Source organism: Coenobita brevimanus, chromosome 60 (assembly GCF_032717465.1).
Source record: "Coenobita brevimanus isolate Jiangsu-jjx chromosome 60, ASM3271746v2, whole genome shotgun sequence".
NCBI classification, from domain to species: Eukaryota; Metazoa; Arthropoda; class Malacostraca; order Decapoda; family Coenobitidae; genus Coenobita; species Coenobita brevimanus.
The window spans coordinates 29,228,377-29,247,167 of NC_137013.1; the positions used below are offsets into that span (position 1 = coordinate 29,228,377).

An 18,791-nucleotide genomic window follows, 5' to 3' on the forward strand; every position below is an offset into this window, starting at 1 on the left:
GTCTTGCTGATTTCCTCATTGACAAAGATCTCTTCATGGAGCAGAGTCTAAAATTCAAGCATGGATTAGACACATTACTGGCTCCATACAAACACATGCAGAAAAATCAGAATAAAATGATGCAACTACAGTAGTCACCAATAATGTCTAATTGGTGCCAGGTAAACGCCGTTATTAGTGAAAATGTTATTTGCGACATTAAAAGTAATCCCTGTACTTTCCGGATGCCCACTTTCCAGACACCCCACTTACCGGACATTGTGGGCCTGGACCTTCGGAACCCAAAAATGGCCAAAAAAAGAAAAAATCTATCTCTCTATCTATTGCCAGACGCCTCAATCCCGTTTGGGGTGGCCACAAACAAATCGCCTCCAAGTCGCCCTGTCCCCAGCCATTTCACTGCCCTGCTCCCAACTCGCACCCCCCTCTCTCATATACCTCTCCACCCCATCCCTCCATCTCATCCTCGGCCTCCCCCTCCCTCTTCCCCCCTCCACCTCACTCACATACACTCTCTTCGTCAGTCTTTCACCCTCCATCCTTTCCACACGGCCAAACCACCTCAGTGTGTTCCTCATAATGCTTCCTATCGCATCCACATCCACACCACAACACTCCTTTATATCCTCAATCGTCAGCCTGTCTCTCCATGTGACTTCACAGGCTCCTCTTAAATAACTCATTTCCACTGCTCTCACTCTTGACTTGTGTCCTTCCAACAACGTCCAAGCTTCACTTCCATACGTTGAGGTGGTATCACAATACTGTCATGTAGTAAATTTTTCACTTCCATGCTCACTTCCCTGTTTCTTATCACTGCTTTCAAAGAACCAGCAACCTTTCTTCCCTGCTGTACCCTTTCAAGCACTTCACCCTCCAAACCTCCATCCTTACTCATCACACTACCCAAGTACTTAAACGTACTCACATTTTCCAATTCCTCACCATCCAACCTCGCTGTACATTCACTGACTTCACCTCTCTCAAAGACCATCACTTTACTCTTCCCTACATTCACCTTTAGATTCTGTTTCTCACACACTCTCTCAAACTCATCCACCAAGCCTTGCAGCTCCCCTTCGTCTTCACTCAACAACACAGTATCATCTGCAAACAACAGTACAGGGAGTTTCCAAACACTATCCTCTCTCACCAGGGCCACTCCAACATCCACTACCCTACCTTGTACCTCTTTTATTACCCCATCCATGTACAGATTGAACAACCAAAATCCGATTTTTTCCCCACCCATTATTTGAAATTGCCACGCAGCGCTGAACTGCTGTTACACCATGGACCCTTCACCCCTTCCTTCCTCCCCCCTCCCCCCTCCCCTGTCAGGGTTGCCATTTGGTATTTTTCATTACCAAATGTGGGCCAATTTGGTAATGAAAAATTCGTTCGGTAATGAATCAGAATAATGCAATACCAAACGGATATTTCACGTATGAGGATACACAGGATGGAGATGGTGGATTGTTTACTCTCTCTCTGATTAATCGGCTAGCCAATACAGCATGAAAATAATCAACATGCTGTTAATTATAAGAAGAGTGATTACATGAATTTCCACTTATATATATAATTAGGGAAGAATAAATGCTAGCTTTACAAATTTGGTAATGAAAATTGAGGAGTTTGGTAATGTGGTCGTTGCGATCTGGCAACTCTGTTACCCCATCATCAACAGTCACAGCCTAACTCCGATTGAGAGCAGATGCTTATTGTAATGGAAACCACGTGTGCTCGTTTTTTATGAATAAACAGTGAATAAACTACAATACCTCGCCACTAGACCATACAGGAATTTACTGTGTTGTGCAGTGTTAAGAAATTAGAATTTAGAGCGCAGAGGATTAACTGTGGAGTGAACACTGGCAGTTGAAACCAGTCCAGGAGCCAGGGACTTGTTGTAAGTACCCAGAATGTTTAATATTGTATAAACTCACCTCTAAAACCTCATTCTCTGGTTCTTTTGCATTTATTTCAGTCTTTTATGTCCCTTATTGGTGTGATTTGGGTCTTAAATAGGTGCTATGCATGTCCAGCAGGGAGTTAGTTGTATAGGTGTTTTTCTGAGTCAGGGCAGGTTAGGGTCCATAAGTACTGTACAAGTCCAGGAGGCTGGGGCCCACTTTCCGGACGGGACCACTTTCTGGACATCCTTTTGGCTCTATTACATCAGAAAGTGGAGGGTTTACTGTACATGTATAAAGGGTTTATTGGTGCTGCCACTCCAGGACTTTTATCCAATTTTCCCACCCAGAGCCCTCCTATCACTTTTCTTTAGCTGAAATAATAAGAGTAGTCAATAAATCATCATGAGTAATATAAAACTCACCTTAAAGGAGTTATGAGGTGTTTGGTATGATGATTGTTTCGAGGCTTGTGCATGGACGCTACTGCAGCATACCCCCAGACCTCTCGCTGGCCTTGTCCCCACCCCTGCCTCTCACACCAGGGCCACCCAGTTCCATTAACACTTTATCAAACCCCATAAAGTCAAAATTTTCAGGAAAGTCCTCAATGTCATCACCTACTCAACCCTTCTCTGTTGTTCTTCATCGGCAGGCTAGCTTTGTGGAAGAAAGTGAGTGGTGAGTGACTGATGGCAGGCATTCACTCAATCGTGATACTGTTTCTGGTATTCTCTTGAAATCTGATTTAAAAGTCCAATCATTAGTCATTAATTCTGATGGCTGCTCTCTCTCTGTCTCAGCAGAGTTGAGTTGTGGTCGGAGTGTCGACCAGGCATGTTTAACCCCTACACCGCGCGCATGTTTACCAATGTTTTGCATGTGCCGCGGGGTTATTCGGGCTCAGACAGACTCTCAAAAAATATTTGCCAAAAATCAGTTATTAGTCCTAGAATATTAAAATTAAATATGCTTATGGCAAATACCTTCTGCTTTCTCCTGGTATGTTTATTGAGCCTTCGTCGGTTACCGTAGGACTTGTGGAGACCTCTGAAGTTGGGTAACGAAGTCTCCACTTTACACTTCCCGACAACCCGTAATATGATTACCACAGCCAGATATTAACACTATAAACACTACGCTATGATTTTCAAGTAGTTTGGGATCCATACTCCAAAAAAAAAAAAACACTGTGAAAGCAATGAAAATTACGAGCGCGTCTGACCGTCGCACTTGTGCTAGTTCACTCTTGGTACTCTGTCATTTATTATTCATAAAACCCCTCACACTTTATATTTCTATTACTATATAACACTTATATATATCTACAGTCTTTATCGATAAGTTTCCTTCAGTAGTATTAGTTTATTGTCACTGTAGGGATTCAATTTCTTTCAGTGAAATACGTAGCATTCACTTTCTCGTCCTGTATACTAGCATTGAGAGCGAATGTCACTTTCAATTTCACTCTCATAACTCACTGTATTCAGACATGCTAGAGTGAAACTTTCACTTTCATTACTCCTAGGGTATATACTCATATTCTTATAATACTACTCATTTACATTTCTATTTACGTTCTCTATTTTATTTACGTTATTTACATTTCTATTTTATTTACACTGTGTTATGCACTGTCACTTGAAGTAACTTATAAAACTATTTTCCACTGTTCACGTATATTTACATTCATTACTTTCACTTGCTGTTTACACATTATATACAATTCCACTTGCACTGCTTTACTCAATAGAAAGATCGTAGTCACTCTTTTATCAATTGTCAGCCCTTTACCTCTTCCCACACGAGGTTTAGTAGGGGGTAAAGGTCACAGGGCCCTTTGCATGGGGGTGAAAAGTCCCTGAAGTTAGCAAGAGCGAACAGACGTACCCCCACACTGGAAGATGAGAGTGAACTGATAAGGGTGGGCTGGGGTGGTGGCCTACCTAGGGAAATCAGTACTGCCAATGTTTAGCCTCTTGACACACCTAATTTATAGCAGTGAAATGACTGCCAGGAAATCTAGACAATACATTATAAATTAGGTAGTTCCAGGTGAATGTAAATATCACTTAGGCTTCTCCCTTTCCTTCTTATGTGTATATTTATTACGAAAACAGATTATACGGCATATTTCAAGGGGAAATAAACAGCGAAAATTAGCGAACGAGTGCACGTGAGGTGTTGTCAGGTGATAATTAGCCAATTCCAGGTGTATGGCACTCTCACTTACCTTATTTCTTTCTTGTATATATTATTTGGTATAAGAATAGGGCATAGGGCTTATTTCAATGGATGAAATCAGTGAAAAATTCCAGGGAAGATTTACTTAGCGTAGCACGGCCAGGCAGGCGAGAGGATAAGGTAATGGAGGGGGGGTAGGGAGGGGAGTCAAGAAAGGGGAGAAATGGCTAAATTGTCAACAATGGATGGGAGTACAGATGATATTAGGAGTGCTGACTAGTGTTGGACATTGGCAGTACTGATAGATGATACAAGCCCCCACTTGGAAGCCCGGGTGAATTCAAAATAACACAGAATCACAAAAGCGACGCCCCGTGGTAAGATCCCTTGCTCCCAAGCGTCACGAAAGTGACGCCCTGCGGTTAAGGGGTTAATGGTTGCCAATGTTGGATTAATCCAGGCTTTGACGAAGAAATTTACGGCCTGTTGAATGTTATACTTCTTCCAGAATGCAGCAACAGTCATAATGTTGGGGGTTGCAGGTATGCCAGGTGGAGCAGGTGAGTCACGTGGGGCTGTGGAGGTGTAGGGGGAGGCAGATTGTGAGTCAGGTGGGGCAGTGGAGGTGGAGGGGATGGCGGCAGGCAAGTCAGGCGAGGTGGCAAGGGGAGGATCATCCATCCTCCTCACTACCGCTCACATTTTCAGCAATTTCCTTTATCTCTTCTTGTTTGTCTGTTTCATTCCTCATCTTGTTATGGACATATCTGCAGTATAACAACTTGGCATTTGCAAAATAAACGTTATTCAGGTGAATCCAAACGTTATTATAAAAACTGGGTATCTATTCTAACTTGCCGAAAACGTAATTGTCAAAATCGTTATTGGTGTGATCCTACTGTATCTAATCTGTGCTACTTCAAGCCATCATCCAAGTCACTTGATAGTGGTCCCCAGCCTTCCACCATCGCAGTACTCTAGCCAGCTGATAACCTTCATAATTCTAAGGTGTACAGCAAAATCACTTTCTACCATATCTTCGTTTAACTGTTTACGATTACATCTGGTACAGTGTAAAACTGTGCAGTAAAGACCAGAAAAACAGTACAGTAAGACCTCGATATAACGGACTTCAATAGACCGGAATTCGCTTTTATCAGAATTGAGGAGCTACCAGACTAAATTCCTATAAATCGGAAAAAGTCCGATAAAGCCAGAAGCAGTCTGGACTACCTGACCACTTCAGCTATGTTCACTACAATAAGGTAAATAAAAGACATGTCTATCAATGTACAGTACTTTATTATTATATTCATTATACCATTTGATTATTCCAGTGAAAGTATAATACAGTACAGTACTGCAGTGGTAGTGAAAACAGTTTAAAATTGTTGGTGCAATCCAGACTAATGTCTGATATATCGGAAAAAGTCCGGGTTAGCAGGGGAAAGTCCACTTGTTGCTTTTATCGGAATTTTGCTTTTTTCAGAATGGCTTGGGCCCCAATTAGTCTGTTACAGTGAGGTCTTTCTGTACATATTTTTCATGTTATACCCCTTTTACCTTTGACCAATGTTTCCCTAACCCTATTTTCCCCATTTAAAGTTAACTTCACCAACCACAGTTTTCCCCACAGTTGGCTGGGGATTACTGTAAAATGAACTCAAAGTTACATATATAAAAAAAATCAAATCAAATCAGTCCATTGATTAAAAACTGCACACACAAAATTTTTCATAAATACTGTAAAGTAACTTTACCTTGTCTCATATGTGAAGAGTTACATAATATGCATGAAGAATGACTGAACGGAATATACAGTAAATGAAAGTGATAGGTGGGGGCGCCCATCATCCACCCACTTAGTGTAGTGGTACTCAGTTTTTAGGGCAGCTCTATATTCAGTGGCAAGCCAAATGATTTCATGTAAACCAGGAAATCATTTACAACACTGGGTGGTAACCTTATAACCAACCAACATGTGTTCCCTACATGGCAACAAGTGGGTTGGCGGAGGGTAGGTGCCCCTCCCCGGAAAACAACTAACTAAAAATAAAAACAAGAAGCCTCTAACTAGGACTGACCAAAAGGTGACAACTAAGGACTGAACAAAGGACATGATATGGATTGTGACGTGGAATGTAAGGGGTGCAAATGATGAGGTGAAAGAGAGAGAGATTCTCCACGTGCTTGAGGGTGCAAAGTGGATGTATGTGGATTAACTGAAACTAAATGAGGAGGTGAGAGTGTGAGAGAATGTGAGTATGTGCAGGAGCAGGTGAGAATGAGAGGGCAAAAGAAGGAGTGTGTACTGTTTTGAGTAACAGATGGAGGGAGAATATAAGAGAGTATGGATCTGTTGGTTCAAGGATTGTGTGGGTAAGATTTAAAGTTGGACTACAAATGTGGGCAATTGTGTTCATGTATGTGCCAAGATCATGCCAGATTGTGCAAGCAGAGTGAAGAAAGAGTTCTGGACAAATGTGGATGCGTACTGTACATGGAAAAGTCTGAAAGGAGTGAAAGTGTTTTTGATTGGCAATATGAATGATAAAGTAGGGAATGTGAAGGTGGATGGAGTAGTTGGTGAGTGGGGTGTGCCTGCAGAGATAGATGAAAATGGCAATGCTTTGGTGGACATTTGTGCCAGGAGGAAGTTGGTGATAGCCAATACCCTCTTCAGGCACAAAATGATCCATAGGTATACATGGTAAGTGATGAGAAGGGCGGTGGTGAACTGAATGGACAGAAGGCAATGATTGATTATGTGTGTGTGGATGAAAGGATGTGAAGATGTGTACTGGATGCAAGAGCATATAGAGGTTGGGGGAGTGGACTTTCTGATCACCACTTGGTAGTTGTGAGAATCAATGTCCAAGTGAAATGGAGAAATAGAAGAGAAGGACAGGAGGTAGTAGTATATGCAAGGAGGGTGGAAAGTTAAATGAGGATAAGAAAAAGGCAGAATATAAGAGGGAAGTGGAGGAGCAAATGGGTAAATATGGACTGGAGCAGATGGGGGACGTGGAAGGTGTGTGCAAGATATTCCTGGAAGAAATCTGTGCAGCATGTGAGATGATGTGTGGGGTGAAGAGAATGAAAGGGGATGCAAGGAACAGCATAGTGGAATGAATAAGTGAGACAGGATATGACACAAGAGAAGAAAGCATATAGTGAGTGGATAAGAAACAGGGGCATGGATGAAACTGAGAGACAGAAGAGAGAGTTATGTGTAGAGAGGAAGAATGAGGTGAAAAGATTAGTAAGAGGGAGTAAGAAGAAAGTGGATGAGGAATTTGGAAGGAACTTGAGTGTCAAGTGAAGGGAATGTAAGAAAATGTTTTGGAAAGAGGTAAAGAGAGATACAGGGTGGCAAAGAAGTTAGTCGGGGAGTGAAAGATAAAAATGGTAGATTACTATTGGAGAAGGGAGAAAAAGTGAGGAGATGGAGAGAACAATTTAATGAATTGTTGAACACACAGAATGAAAGTAATGTGAGTATAAGTGGCTGGGGAAGAATGGCTGGGAGACAAAGGGATGTGAGAAGAGAGGAAGAAATCAGTAGGATAGAAGTTGTGGAAGCAATGACAAAAGTCAAAATGAGGAAAGCCCTGGGAATTGATGGAGTGTGTGGAGAAATGATGAAGCATAGGGGAGAGATAGAAGTAGAATGATGTGGAAGATGTGCAGATTGGCCTGGGAGGAAGGTAGAATCCAGGAGGACTGGAAGTCAGGTATAATTATTCCTTTGTACAAAGGAAAAAGGGAAAATGAAGTGTGTGGTAATCATAGGGGCATTTGTCTTAGTGTAATAGGAAAAGGATACTTATTGACAGAGTTAAGGAAATAACAAAGGAATTCGTTGGAGAAGAACAGGGAGGTTTTAGGAAGGGAAGAGGTTGTGTAGATCAGATATTCATTCTCAGATCTTTAGTGGAAAAGTTTCTAAGGAAGGGAATGAAGTTATACGCGGCCTTCATGGATTTGGAGAAAGCATATGACAGGGTGGGTAGACAAGGATTGTGGAAAGTATTAAGAATATATGGAATAGTTGTTGAATGCTGCGAAGAGTATGTATGAAGGGGCCAAGGCTGCAAGTGCATATGGATAATGAACTGAGTGAATTTTTCTACTTGAAGATTGGATTGAAATAGGGACGTGTCATGTCTCCATTTTTGTACAATCGGTATATGGACGGGGTTATAAAAGAGATACAAGGTAGGGCAGTGGATGTTGGAGTGGCCCTAATGAGCGAGGGCAGTGTTTAGAAACACCCCGTACTGTTGTTTGCAGATGATGTGTCGTAAAGTGAAGACGAAGGGGGAGCTGCAAGGCTTGGTGGATGAGTCTGGGAGAGTGTGTAAGAAACGGAATTTAAAGGTGAATGTAGGGAGGAGCAAAGTTATGGTCTCCGAGAAAAGTGAAGTCAGTGAATGTACAGTGAGGTTGGATGAGGAGGAAATGGAAAATGTCAGTGTGTTTTAGTAACTGGGTAGTGTGATGAGTAAGGATAGAAGTTTGAGGGCGAAGTGCTTGAAAGGTACAAAAAGGAAGAAAGGTTGCTGGTTCCTTGAAAACATTGTTAAGAAACAGGGAAGTTAGCACATGACAATACTGCGATACTAACTCTAACATATGGACGTGAAGCTTGGACCTTGTTGGAGAGACAAAAGTCAAGAGTGAGAGCAGTGGATATGAGTTATTTGAGAGGAGCATGTGAAGTCACATGGAGAGACAGACTGACAAATGAGGATGTGATGAAGCACTGTGGTGTGGATGTGGGTGTGATGGGAAACATTTGGAGAAACACACTGAGGTGGTCTGTCTCTATGGACAGGATGGAGAGTTAGAGATTAACAAGGAGAGTGTATGTGAGTGAGGCAGAGGGGGGGGGAGGAAGGGGGAGGCCAAGGATGAGATGGAGGGATGGAGAGGAGAGGTATACGAGAGAAGGGGGTGTAAGCTGGGTGCAGGACAGTAAAATGGCGGGGGACAAGGCAACATGGAAGCGATTTGTTTGTGGCCACCCCTTATGGGATTAAGGCAACTAGCAATAGACAGATAGATAGTATCAGCAAAAAATGAGGTACTGTAATGAATAATTCCTATCCTCCAAACTGTGTGAAGTACTTTGACATCGACACCTCAGTAACAGTCCATTTCTTGAACCACTAATCTCCATTACTTACATCTTTTCTATTACTGCACCTAACATGAGGAGTCTAGAATACAAGTGGCAAATATGCCAAAATCAGGTTTTGAGATATGAGTGTTTAAAGTTTGGAAACCTTTAACCCTTACACCGCGGGCATGTTTACCAATGTTTTGCGTATCCCGCGGGGTTATTTGGGCTCCGACATACTCTCAAAAAATATTTGCCAAAAATCAGTTATTAGTCCTAGAATATTAAAATTACATATGCTTATGGCAAATACCTTCTGCTTTCTCCTGGGATGTTTGTTGAGCCTTCGTCGATTACTGTAGGACTTGCGGAGACCTCTGAAGTTGGGTAACGAAGTCTCCACTTTACACTTCCCGACAACCCGTAATATGATTACCACAGCCAGATATTAACACTATAAACACTACTCTATGATTATCAAGTAGTTTGGGATCCATACTCCTAAAAAAAAAAACTGTGAAAGCAATGAAAATTACGAGCGCGTATGACCTTCCCACTTGCGCTAGTTCGCTCTTGGTACTCTGTCATTTATTATTCATAAAACCCATGATGTTCCGGAAGCGATCCCTGGCCATGTACTTATTGAAGGTGGGTGAGGGTAGTAAGGGGTCCATGGACCAGTATTCTTCCAACTCATGCTTCTTTGAGTGTGGCATGAGAAGCATGAGGGCAAAGAACACATACAGCTCCTGCATTCCCAGCATGGACCACTGTTGCATCTTGGCTGCACCTGTACCACTTGCAGCATGTTGTGATTCATACCTGTTGGTCTCATCACATATGTGCCAAGGATTAAGTGCAGAGTGCTACTATACACTGGTGAGTTTCAAGTGTAGGGCAAGTAAGAAAAGAATGTTCAGTGTTAAGAAATCAGAATTCAGAGTGCAAAGGCTTAAGTGCAGAGTGCAACACTGGTGAGTTTCAAGTGCAGTGTAAGTAAAAAAAGAATGTGCAGTGTTAAGAAATTACAATTCAGAGTGCAAAGGATTAAGTGCAGTGCAACAATGGATTACTGTATGTACTTCAGGTGCACCTTCGTACTGTCAGAGTCTGAAAGGAGGAGGGTTAATCTTCGCAACAGCCACGGATGTGTTGTAAGTACCCTGTACACTGCTAAATATTTTCCATACTCACTTCTAAATCCTCATTCTCTGGTTCCTTTTCATTTATTTCATGCTTTCTGTCCCTTACTTGTGTGAACAGGGTCTTAAATAGGTGCTGTGCATATCTGGTAAGGAGTTATATATGTGGTTTTCAGAGTTAGGCTGGGTTAGGGTCCATAAGAACCTGTCCAGGAAGCACTTTCCCAAGTCATGGACAAACCCAAGTTCCGGACATACCTTTGGCTCTATTACGTCGGGTCTTGGAGGGATTACTGTACCTGACTTCAAATCCTCCAGGACTATACCTTCCTGCCAGGACAATCTGCACATCCTCCACATCCACTCTACTACTATCTCTTCCTCATGCTTCAGCATTTCACCACACACTCCATCAATACCTGGGGCTTTCCCCATTCAAACTTTCTTCACTGCCACCACAACTTCCATCCTACTGATTTCTTCCTCTCATCTCACATCCCTCCTTCTCCCAGCCATTCCCCAGCCACTTACACTCACATTACTTTCATTCTCTATGAATATGACTATATATCTGTAACATAAAGGTATAACACAGCTTTATATGTGCAAAAACGTTTCATTCACCATAGAAGTAAAAACAGCTGTCTATCCTGTTCCCAAGCAGCCTTGCTATATTGAACTTTGGTTGTAAAACATTGTAATTTGTGTATTTACAAGTGCTACCTTTTTATATTATTTGTGGAGGTAATTACAGGTTAGTTAGAGTGCATGATTAATGATGGTAGTCGTCTGATATTGTGCTTGAGTCAAGGCAGTGTGAGGAAATTCCGTAACAGGTGTGGAATATGACGGGGTTCTTTTAGGATAAATGAACTGATGTGAACATTCATTGTATTTTATGTTTTCGTCAGTGAATGAAAGAATAGAGTTTATTGACTTCATTTGTGGTTTTAAATTCATAAAATATTAAAAACAGTGTTTATATTAGTTTACTGATACATATTTATCAACAAAGTTGAGATGGCCTCGTGGTTTGAAGTCACGTTTTGTTAAGATGGGGTTTTGTTTTCTCTTTTCCTGTATCATTCTTTGTACATAAAAGAAGAAAGTAAAGGATGATGAGCAGTACTGAATAGATTCTGAAAGGTGAGTGTTGTATCTAAGTGATAGTGGCTCATATCAGTCACGTTTTGTCAAGAAGGGGCATTGTTTTCTTTTTCCTGTACCATTCTTTGTATATAAAAAAAGAAACCAAAGGCTGATGATCAGTAATGAATAGATTCTGAAAGGTGAGTGTGTATCTGTGTGGTAATGGCCCTTATCAAGAAACCTTACTGCAGTCTTGGTTGGGGCAAACTTTTTTTTCACAGAACTGCCCTGCCAGAATTAGGGTGCGTCTTTCACAATGCTGCGTCTTACATGCCGCGAAATACGGTAATTAAATGCTAAAGGTGTAAAAAGCAGTGGCATAGAGATGTAACCCACAGAAAAATACAGTAATGCACAGTAAATTTCCAATAATATACAATACATTGGGCTAATAACATACACACATATTACTATACATACACTAGGTATTACTACAATAAAAGCAGTCTTATTTTAGGTTTATAAAGTGCAATAAAGTTGGGAAAAAACTCCTCATTCGATGCATCACGCGAGGGTGTAAGGGAGCACAGTAGCAGAGGAGGAAAGGAGGAAGGTGGAGGGAGGGTGGGGAATTTCCAGAGGGAGGGAGTGTAGAGCATGGAAATATCACCTTTATCTGCACATTCAAGTAGGAAGAAGTGTTGAGGGTTACGTCTCTCGGCAGCCAAGCCAGAGAGGTCAGGTGAGTAGAAGGGGGAGGGGGCAGGAGGGGAGTCACTGCTACAGCCAAACCTCACCTCCGTGCTCAAGTGGCAGTACGAAGGGTGGAAAGAGTGGGATACGTCACATAAGGCATCGACTGAGGAGGTAGGCAAAGGAAGAGAGAGGAGCTGGGATGGTCTTGGAGCAGGTTACATCAAGTAAGATGTGGGAAAATTTGAATGCAGTTTTTTATTGCAACTGCTCTACCGGGCTTTTTTGGCCAAGGTGTCAAAGTAGCGCAAACCCCCACAGGGCCATTTAGGATGTTACGGGTCAATGTTATTATTTTTCCTGTTTTTCTCTACCAGTAACATACGACTGTTTCCTTTCATAATACTTCTGTCTTGAATTAAACAAAATACCAGTGAGAGAAGCCAGCCCAACAAGGGTGATCAAATTTCCATATGGGACAGATGTCTTTTATAATGACTCAGCAGTCTCATAAGCCAACCTCTCTCCAATATATTGCTTTGCTAGTCAGTGAGTAGATGGCAAGTAAAGTGATCATGATTGCCTTTCAGAAGGTTAGCAGGCAGTTCACCAGTGATCATGCTAACTTCTGACTGGGTGAATGCTAGGCACTCAATTGCTAAACAGCTAAAATGCTGTAATTTCAGGTGGTATTGTTTAATGTTGCAAATGTTTTTCCCGTTTTTCACTGACAGTAATACCGTATAAGACTGTTTCCTTCTATGATATTCTTGTCTCGAATGAAACAAATTATCAGTAAGAGAAGCCAGCCTAATAAAGGTTACTGAATTTCCATATGGGACAGACGTCTTTTATAATGACTCAGCAGTCACGCTAGCCAACATCTCCAATATGATCCCCTTACTAGTTAGTGAGTGGATGGCAAGGGAAGCAATCATGTTAGCATGTTGGAGTAGGGTGTATGCTAGATGCTAAATCACTGAACTGCTATACCGCTAAACCCCTAGACCATCACATGGCCAGTTGTAAACAAACCCTGAGTGTTCTGTTCATGAACTTGGGTGTTTCTAATCATAATATCTGAGTATATACACAAGTGAATGTAACTTTTTACAATAAATCAAAGGTTTTTATACTCTAGAAAATACCTGTGACTGCCAAGCAGTGAGATGATCATCTGTATTAGTGATTCTTCTAAATGGAGCCAAGCAAACCTGTCTAGTCTGGCCTCCAGGACGCATGGGGAAATTTGAAGGTAATTTTGAGACAAAAAAGTGCATCTTATACTCCACGAAATATAGTATATCATGCCTTTTAGTAATCTAGTCAAAGTGAAATCAAGAACAACTGGGTACTGTTGATACAATATATATTTCCATTACTATCAATCACGTGCTTTGAAACTCATTCCCACTTTATATTACCAGCTGCATCTATTGTCCTATCTATCTATTTATCTATCTATCCATCTCTCACAATCCTGATGTGTTGAGGATTTCATGAACCTTTTCTATCACATACAGCCGCTGTTGTTGCTGTACCACCCCAAACAGTCTAATTAAGCAGACTCATCAACTGCAGGCAAGAAACTGCCCCTGTAGGGTCATCCCTTGCAGTGAATCAATGTTCCCAAGTGGATGACAGCACTTCACCACAGCAAGGCAAGGGGATTATGGTAGAAGTTTGGTTCCTAGGTGGACACTGCATTTGTGTCCCTCCACACAGTTAACAAGGGCACCATAGTAAACTCCATGTCACCCCATTATAAATTATTACGTGCATTAATAAAAACCACTGGGCTTGTCACTCAGTGTAGAGCTACCTGAAGTGGAAATAAAAGTAATAAACAATGGCAGGAAAAATGAGAGAAGTAGGGACAGAAAAAGACAGATAGAAAAATAATGAGTGGCATGATGGACGAAACAGGCACCCTTACATCAAGTCAGTGGATGATGGACACCCGTACCAACCATCACATATACAGCATATTACATCACATAAAAATTGACATAAACACTATACACATGTATTGTAATTTTCTATTACAGCATGTTGCACAAGAAAATGTGCATTTAAAATAACCAGTACCAGTAAACTCTGAGTACCGTAATGAAATCTTTCCAGTCAGTCATGTCCTTTTGCAGTTTACAAAGACTGTCTATTCAGCTTAAGAAAGCCCCCTGGCAGAAACTGTGATAATGAGGGGTATATCATACCTTTCCAGTTCAAACAGTCTATCCCAGGCAGAATGAAAGCATCTGAGGATAGCAAGAATATACCCCCCCCTAGTTCAAAAAGTCAATCACAAGGTGAATAAAATCATCCAGAGATACCAAGAATAAAATAAAATAAACATCAGTACAGTGAATGTCTTAACTACCAAAACTGTGTGGCTCTGCCTAACATCGACATCCAAATCATTTACTGATGCATCGGAAGCATAAAGGCATGGGGCTTGGCTACACAGTAAATGGTGGCTAAGGCCAAGCTACTCTAGTCCAGATAAGAAACTGACCTACACCCTGGCAGCATTTTGCAAGATACAGTAGTAGAATCTCCTGTTACCCCTAAGATATGAATCAGAGTGCATAAATTGTACCGTACCTTACAGTTTATTCTGGCCAGAGAGCTCTACCACCAGACTACAAAGCTACTCACCTTGGCAAAGTTTCGTTCAGAATGTCCTGGGTGTGGACTGGTGATGTTGACAGCAGCAGTGGCCACCAGGCTGGCTCCTGTCTCTACACACACCTGTCGCACTACAGACGTCTTACCACAACCAGGTGGACCCACCAGCAACACACCTGTTTATGTTTAGACTTTACCAACACCTTCACAAAGGTCCTCCTAAGTTGAATAAAATTATCTGGTGTTAAGAAAAAGAAAATTATTGGAGAGAAGAGGTTAAGCTACAGACAAAATACTGGTAACATTTTTGCTCCTTTCAAGTAGCTTGTGATTCATTACACAGTTGCTCTCATCAGAAATTAATACTGTATAATGGTATCATTTATTGCCTAACTTAAAAGGGATTTCTTTTCATATAACTAACTACCTGACTCACATCACACAAGGATGTCTGAAGTTAATTTCTGCTGCTGACTGTACAGAAGACTTTTATTATCTGATGAACTAGATGAAATGAACAGGTTATACTGTACAGCACAATAACGAAAAGTTAGAACCCTTTTCCGATATATGATAGGATTTTCACTTCTATGATTACGATCCTGTCCGACCCCTCACTAGTTGAAATATGATTGCTATATTTGCTTATACAATTGCCCTCACACAAGTCTACAGTCATCTGTTTGTTCCAAGATGGCATTTGCTATCATCATTATTGGGTATGTTAGTGTCAATGATGAAACATGAGTGTGGTGTTGGAGTTAATGCTGCAAGTTCAGTGTAGCATGTGAAATACTGTACTGGTAACTACCAGTTTAGGCAAGTTGGAAACACTGTTCTTAGACTTACCAGTATTTTTTATGGTAAGCAGCAAGCAAAGTGCAGTGAAGTGAGGTAACAACCAGTTTAGGTGAACTGGAAACTTGTTTTTAGATTCTGTTGGACCAGGGACCCTTGGTCAAAAAATGTATGCACATTTAATTCATGTTACAATTAACTTGATGTAGGTACCGGTACAATGAGGTGTTATGCATTGGGTTTTTTAAAAAATCCATCCTCATCATAAAATGAGGGCGTGCCGTACAAGGGTTCACCATCAGTGGTGGAGTTGTAACAAGGATGTGTGATGTCTCCAGGGTCATTTAATGAGTTTATGACAAAGACTGAAGCAAGATTTATGAAAAATGGGGTAAGTTGGAGGTAAGTGGTGTGGGATAGAATATCTTAAATCTGCTCTCATGTGTTTACACAACCTAACCAATATTTAGTGCCCTTTATTTACTGAACTGTCTTCCTCATGCAGCCTTCCCCTCTGCTTATAACCTCCAATCTTTTAATTCATTTGTGTCCATGGTCCCTTAAAAAGAATGGAATTGGGCATTTTCAAAAGGCAAACAAACAACTGTAGATCAAAGAGCTTCATGACTATAAGCCAAAGGGTGGTGGGTAGTATGACATTCTAAGAACGGTATTCCTCTCACCAAAATCCCACATGCATCAACCCTGGGAAGCAATGGGCCTAATACACATACTGACAAATCCACTTGTTTCTTGAAATATAATGAGTATCAGGACTCTTGAAATGAATGAACTATGATACTATACTAACTTTCTATTATTAATCTTTCTTTGGACGGGACAACCTTTGCTGACTCTTAGATTATTTTTTCTCCCACAAACAAAATAATCCGAATCCTATTTACCAGACAAAACGGGCAGAGCTGTTTTCATTTCTGAAGGCTCCAACATGCTTGCATGTGTCAGCCTTGGTCACGTAATTGCAGCTCTCCATGCTGCTCGATCTGTGGCAGCCTCCCTGTTCAGTCACTTAACCCTGAGGTCACACTTAATGACCTCATCCCACGTCTTTTTCAGTCAACCCCCATGCATCCCCACTCCCAATATTAACGCTTCTTACCACCTGCACACAATTTTCATCCTCCATCTTCTCCACATGCCCAAACCACCTCAATCTACCACTCCTCATCACAACACCAATACACTCCAGTCCCATCCTACCTCTCAACTCTTCCATTGTAAACCCAGTCCCCCCATGTCTGGCACACAGGGATGCGCTACACATCCACCTAACCATTGTTATTTCTGTACGTCTGAGCCTGCGAATATCCTCTTCCCTTACTGTCCAAGTCACACTACCATACTGGATTACACTAACACATGCTGCATACAAAGATCCTTTAGCACTAAGGAATAGCCCTCTCAATGTCAGGAGAGGCAACAGCTCCCTGAACTTCTTCCAACCATTTCTCACCCTGGCCACCAAGCTAGCTCCAGCCCCACCTTCAGCACATAACATGTTTCCTAAATAACAAAACTCATCCACACACTCAAGAAACTCACCAGCAAGTTCAATCCTTTCATGCCTGACCATCTCCACCTGCTCTCCCCAACACACCGCACACATAAAACCAGCATTATCTCGCAGTCTACCTCTAATACCACTACATCTCTTATGCACCCACTTATCACAAAGACTGCACAAGAAGGAATTACTTCCCACGCCCTTGTGGCAAATTGCACATGACCGCTCTCCCTCTTCGTTGACAGTACTGCCATCAACCCTAGATACTATCACTCTTGTTTTATCTGCATTTACGCTTACGTTCTTGTGCCCCATACCATCTCTCCACTTCATAAATCTTTCCTCAGCCTCCCTTTCATTCTCTGCAATCAACATCAAATCATCAGCATATGTTATCTCCCAAAGGTGTCCTTTTCTGAAGTCACGTGAGAGGACTTCAAGTTCCATCATAAACTACAAGGGACTCAAAACTGACCCCTGATACACACCAACATTCATGGAAAACTAAGTATTCAAATCTCAGCTGGGTGTGAGCACCCACATACATGGCCATAACCACCCTAACCAGCCACTCTATCCCAAGCTTTCTCTTTGCCCACTTCACCACCTCTCTAGGGACTCTGTCAAAGGCCTTCTCCAAATTAACAAAGTACAGTTCCTTTCTCTTTCCTATACATTTTTCCTGAAGCTGTCAAACAATGAATATGGCATTAGTGGTCCCCTCGCCAGGCATAAACGCAAACAGCATCTCATCAATATTCACTCCTTCCCTAATTATACCTTCTAAAACTCTCTCCATTACCTTCATTATCTGATCTAAAAGCTTTATACCTCAATAATTTCCTCTTTCCAGGGTATCACCCTTCCCCTTGTACACATTTACAATTACACTCTTCAGCTAATCATCTGGGACAACACACTCATATATAGTCATATTTATCAGGTCAGTGACTAACCTCACTCATATCTCCTGAGGCCTTCAACATTTCAGCAGTCAACCCAGCCACACCTGTATTTATCAGGTCAGTGACTAACCTCACTCATATCTCCTGAGGCCTTCAGCATTTCAGCAGTCAACCCAGCCACACCTGCTTCCTTTCCTAAATGCATCCTGCCTATTGCCTCACTCACAATAGCTGCATCAATCAAAGGTCAAGGACCAAACACTGGATCTACTGGTACCAAACCTTCCCTGTCCCAGTCAAACTTCTCATTCAACAACCAGCTATAATGCTTTCTCCATGCACCTTTAATATCCCCACTGTTCATCACTACCCTTCCTTCTTCATTCTTCACACACTGCTCACCTATAATATCCTGATTATCCCTCTTCACTTGATTCGCCACCTTAAATATCATATTTTTCCTTTCCACATGAATTGGGTTATCAAGTAAAAGTCTCCGTGACTCAGATTTCACCCTGTATACCTCTCTTCTAGCTCTACGCCTGGCAGCCAAGTATTCCTATTTGCTACCACCCTTCTTCCATTTCCAGAAAGGCCTTCTTTTCTCCTTTACTGCAGCTTCTATACCCTCATCACACCATCATGTTACTTTATGTCTTGGTGGGCCTCTTATCCAACCGCATACTGCATCAGTAACTCTCAAGAAGTTGTTCTTGAGGCCTCTGTACTGTTCATTAACGCCTCTGTCAACGGCTCCCTGTTCAGCCACCACTCTCCTCATCTCGCTAT

The 18,791-nt window shown here is 41.7% G+C and overlaps 1 protein-coding gene across 1 annotated transcript in view; it reads right to left on the reverse strand.

Annotated features, from left to right (window-relative positions):
• The window catches only part of LOC145403344 (uncharacterized), a 140,337-nt gene that overhangs the window by 104,274 nt on the left and 17,272 nt on the right, over nucleotides 1-18,791 (reverse strand). The window contains exon 3 of the mRNA XM_080275134.1: nucleotides 14,805-14,950. Within this exon, the coding sequence (XP_080131260.1) occupies nucleotides 14,805-14,950 (146 nt within the window). The remainder of the gene's footprint in view (nucleotides 1-14,804; nucleotides 14,951-18,791) is intronic.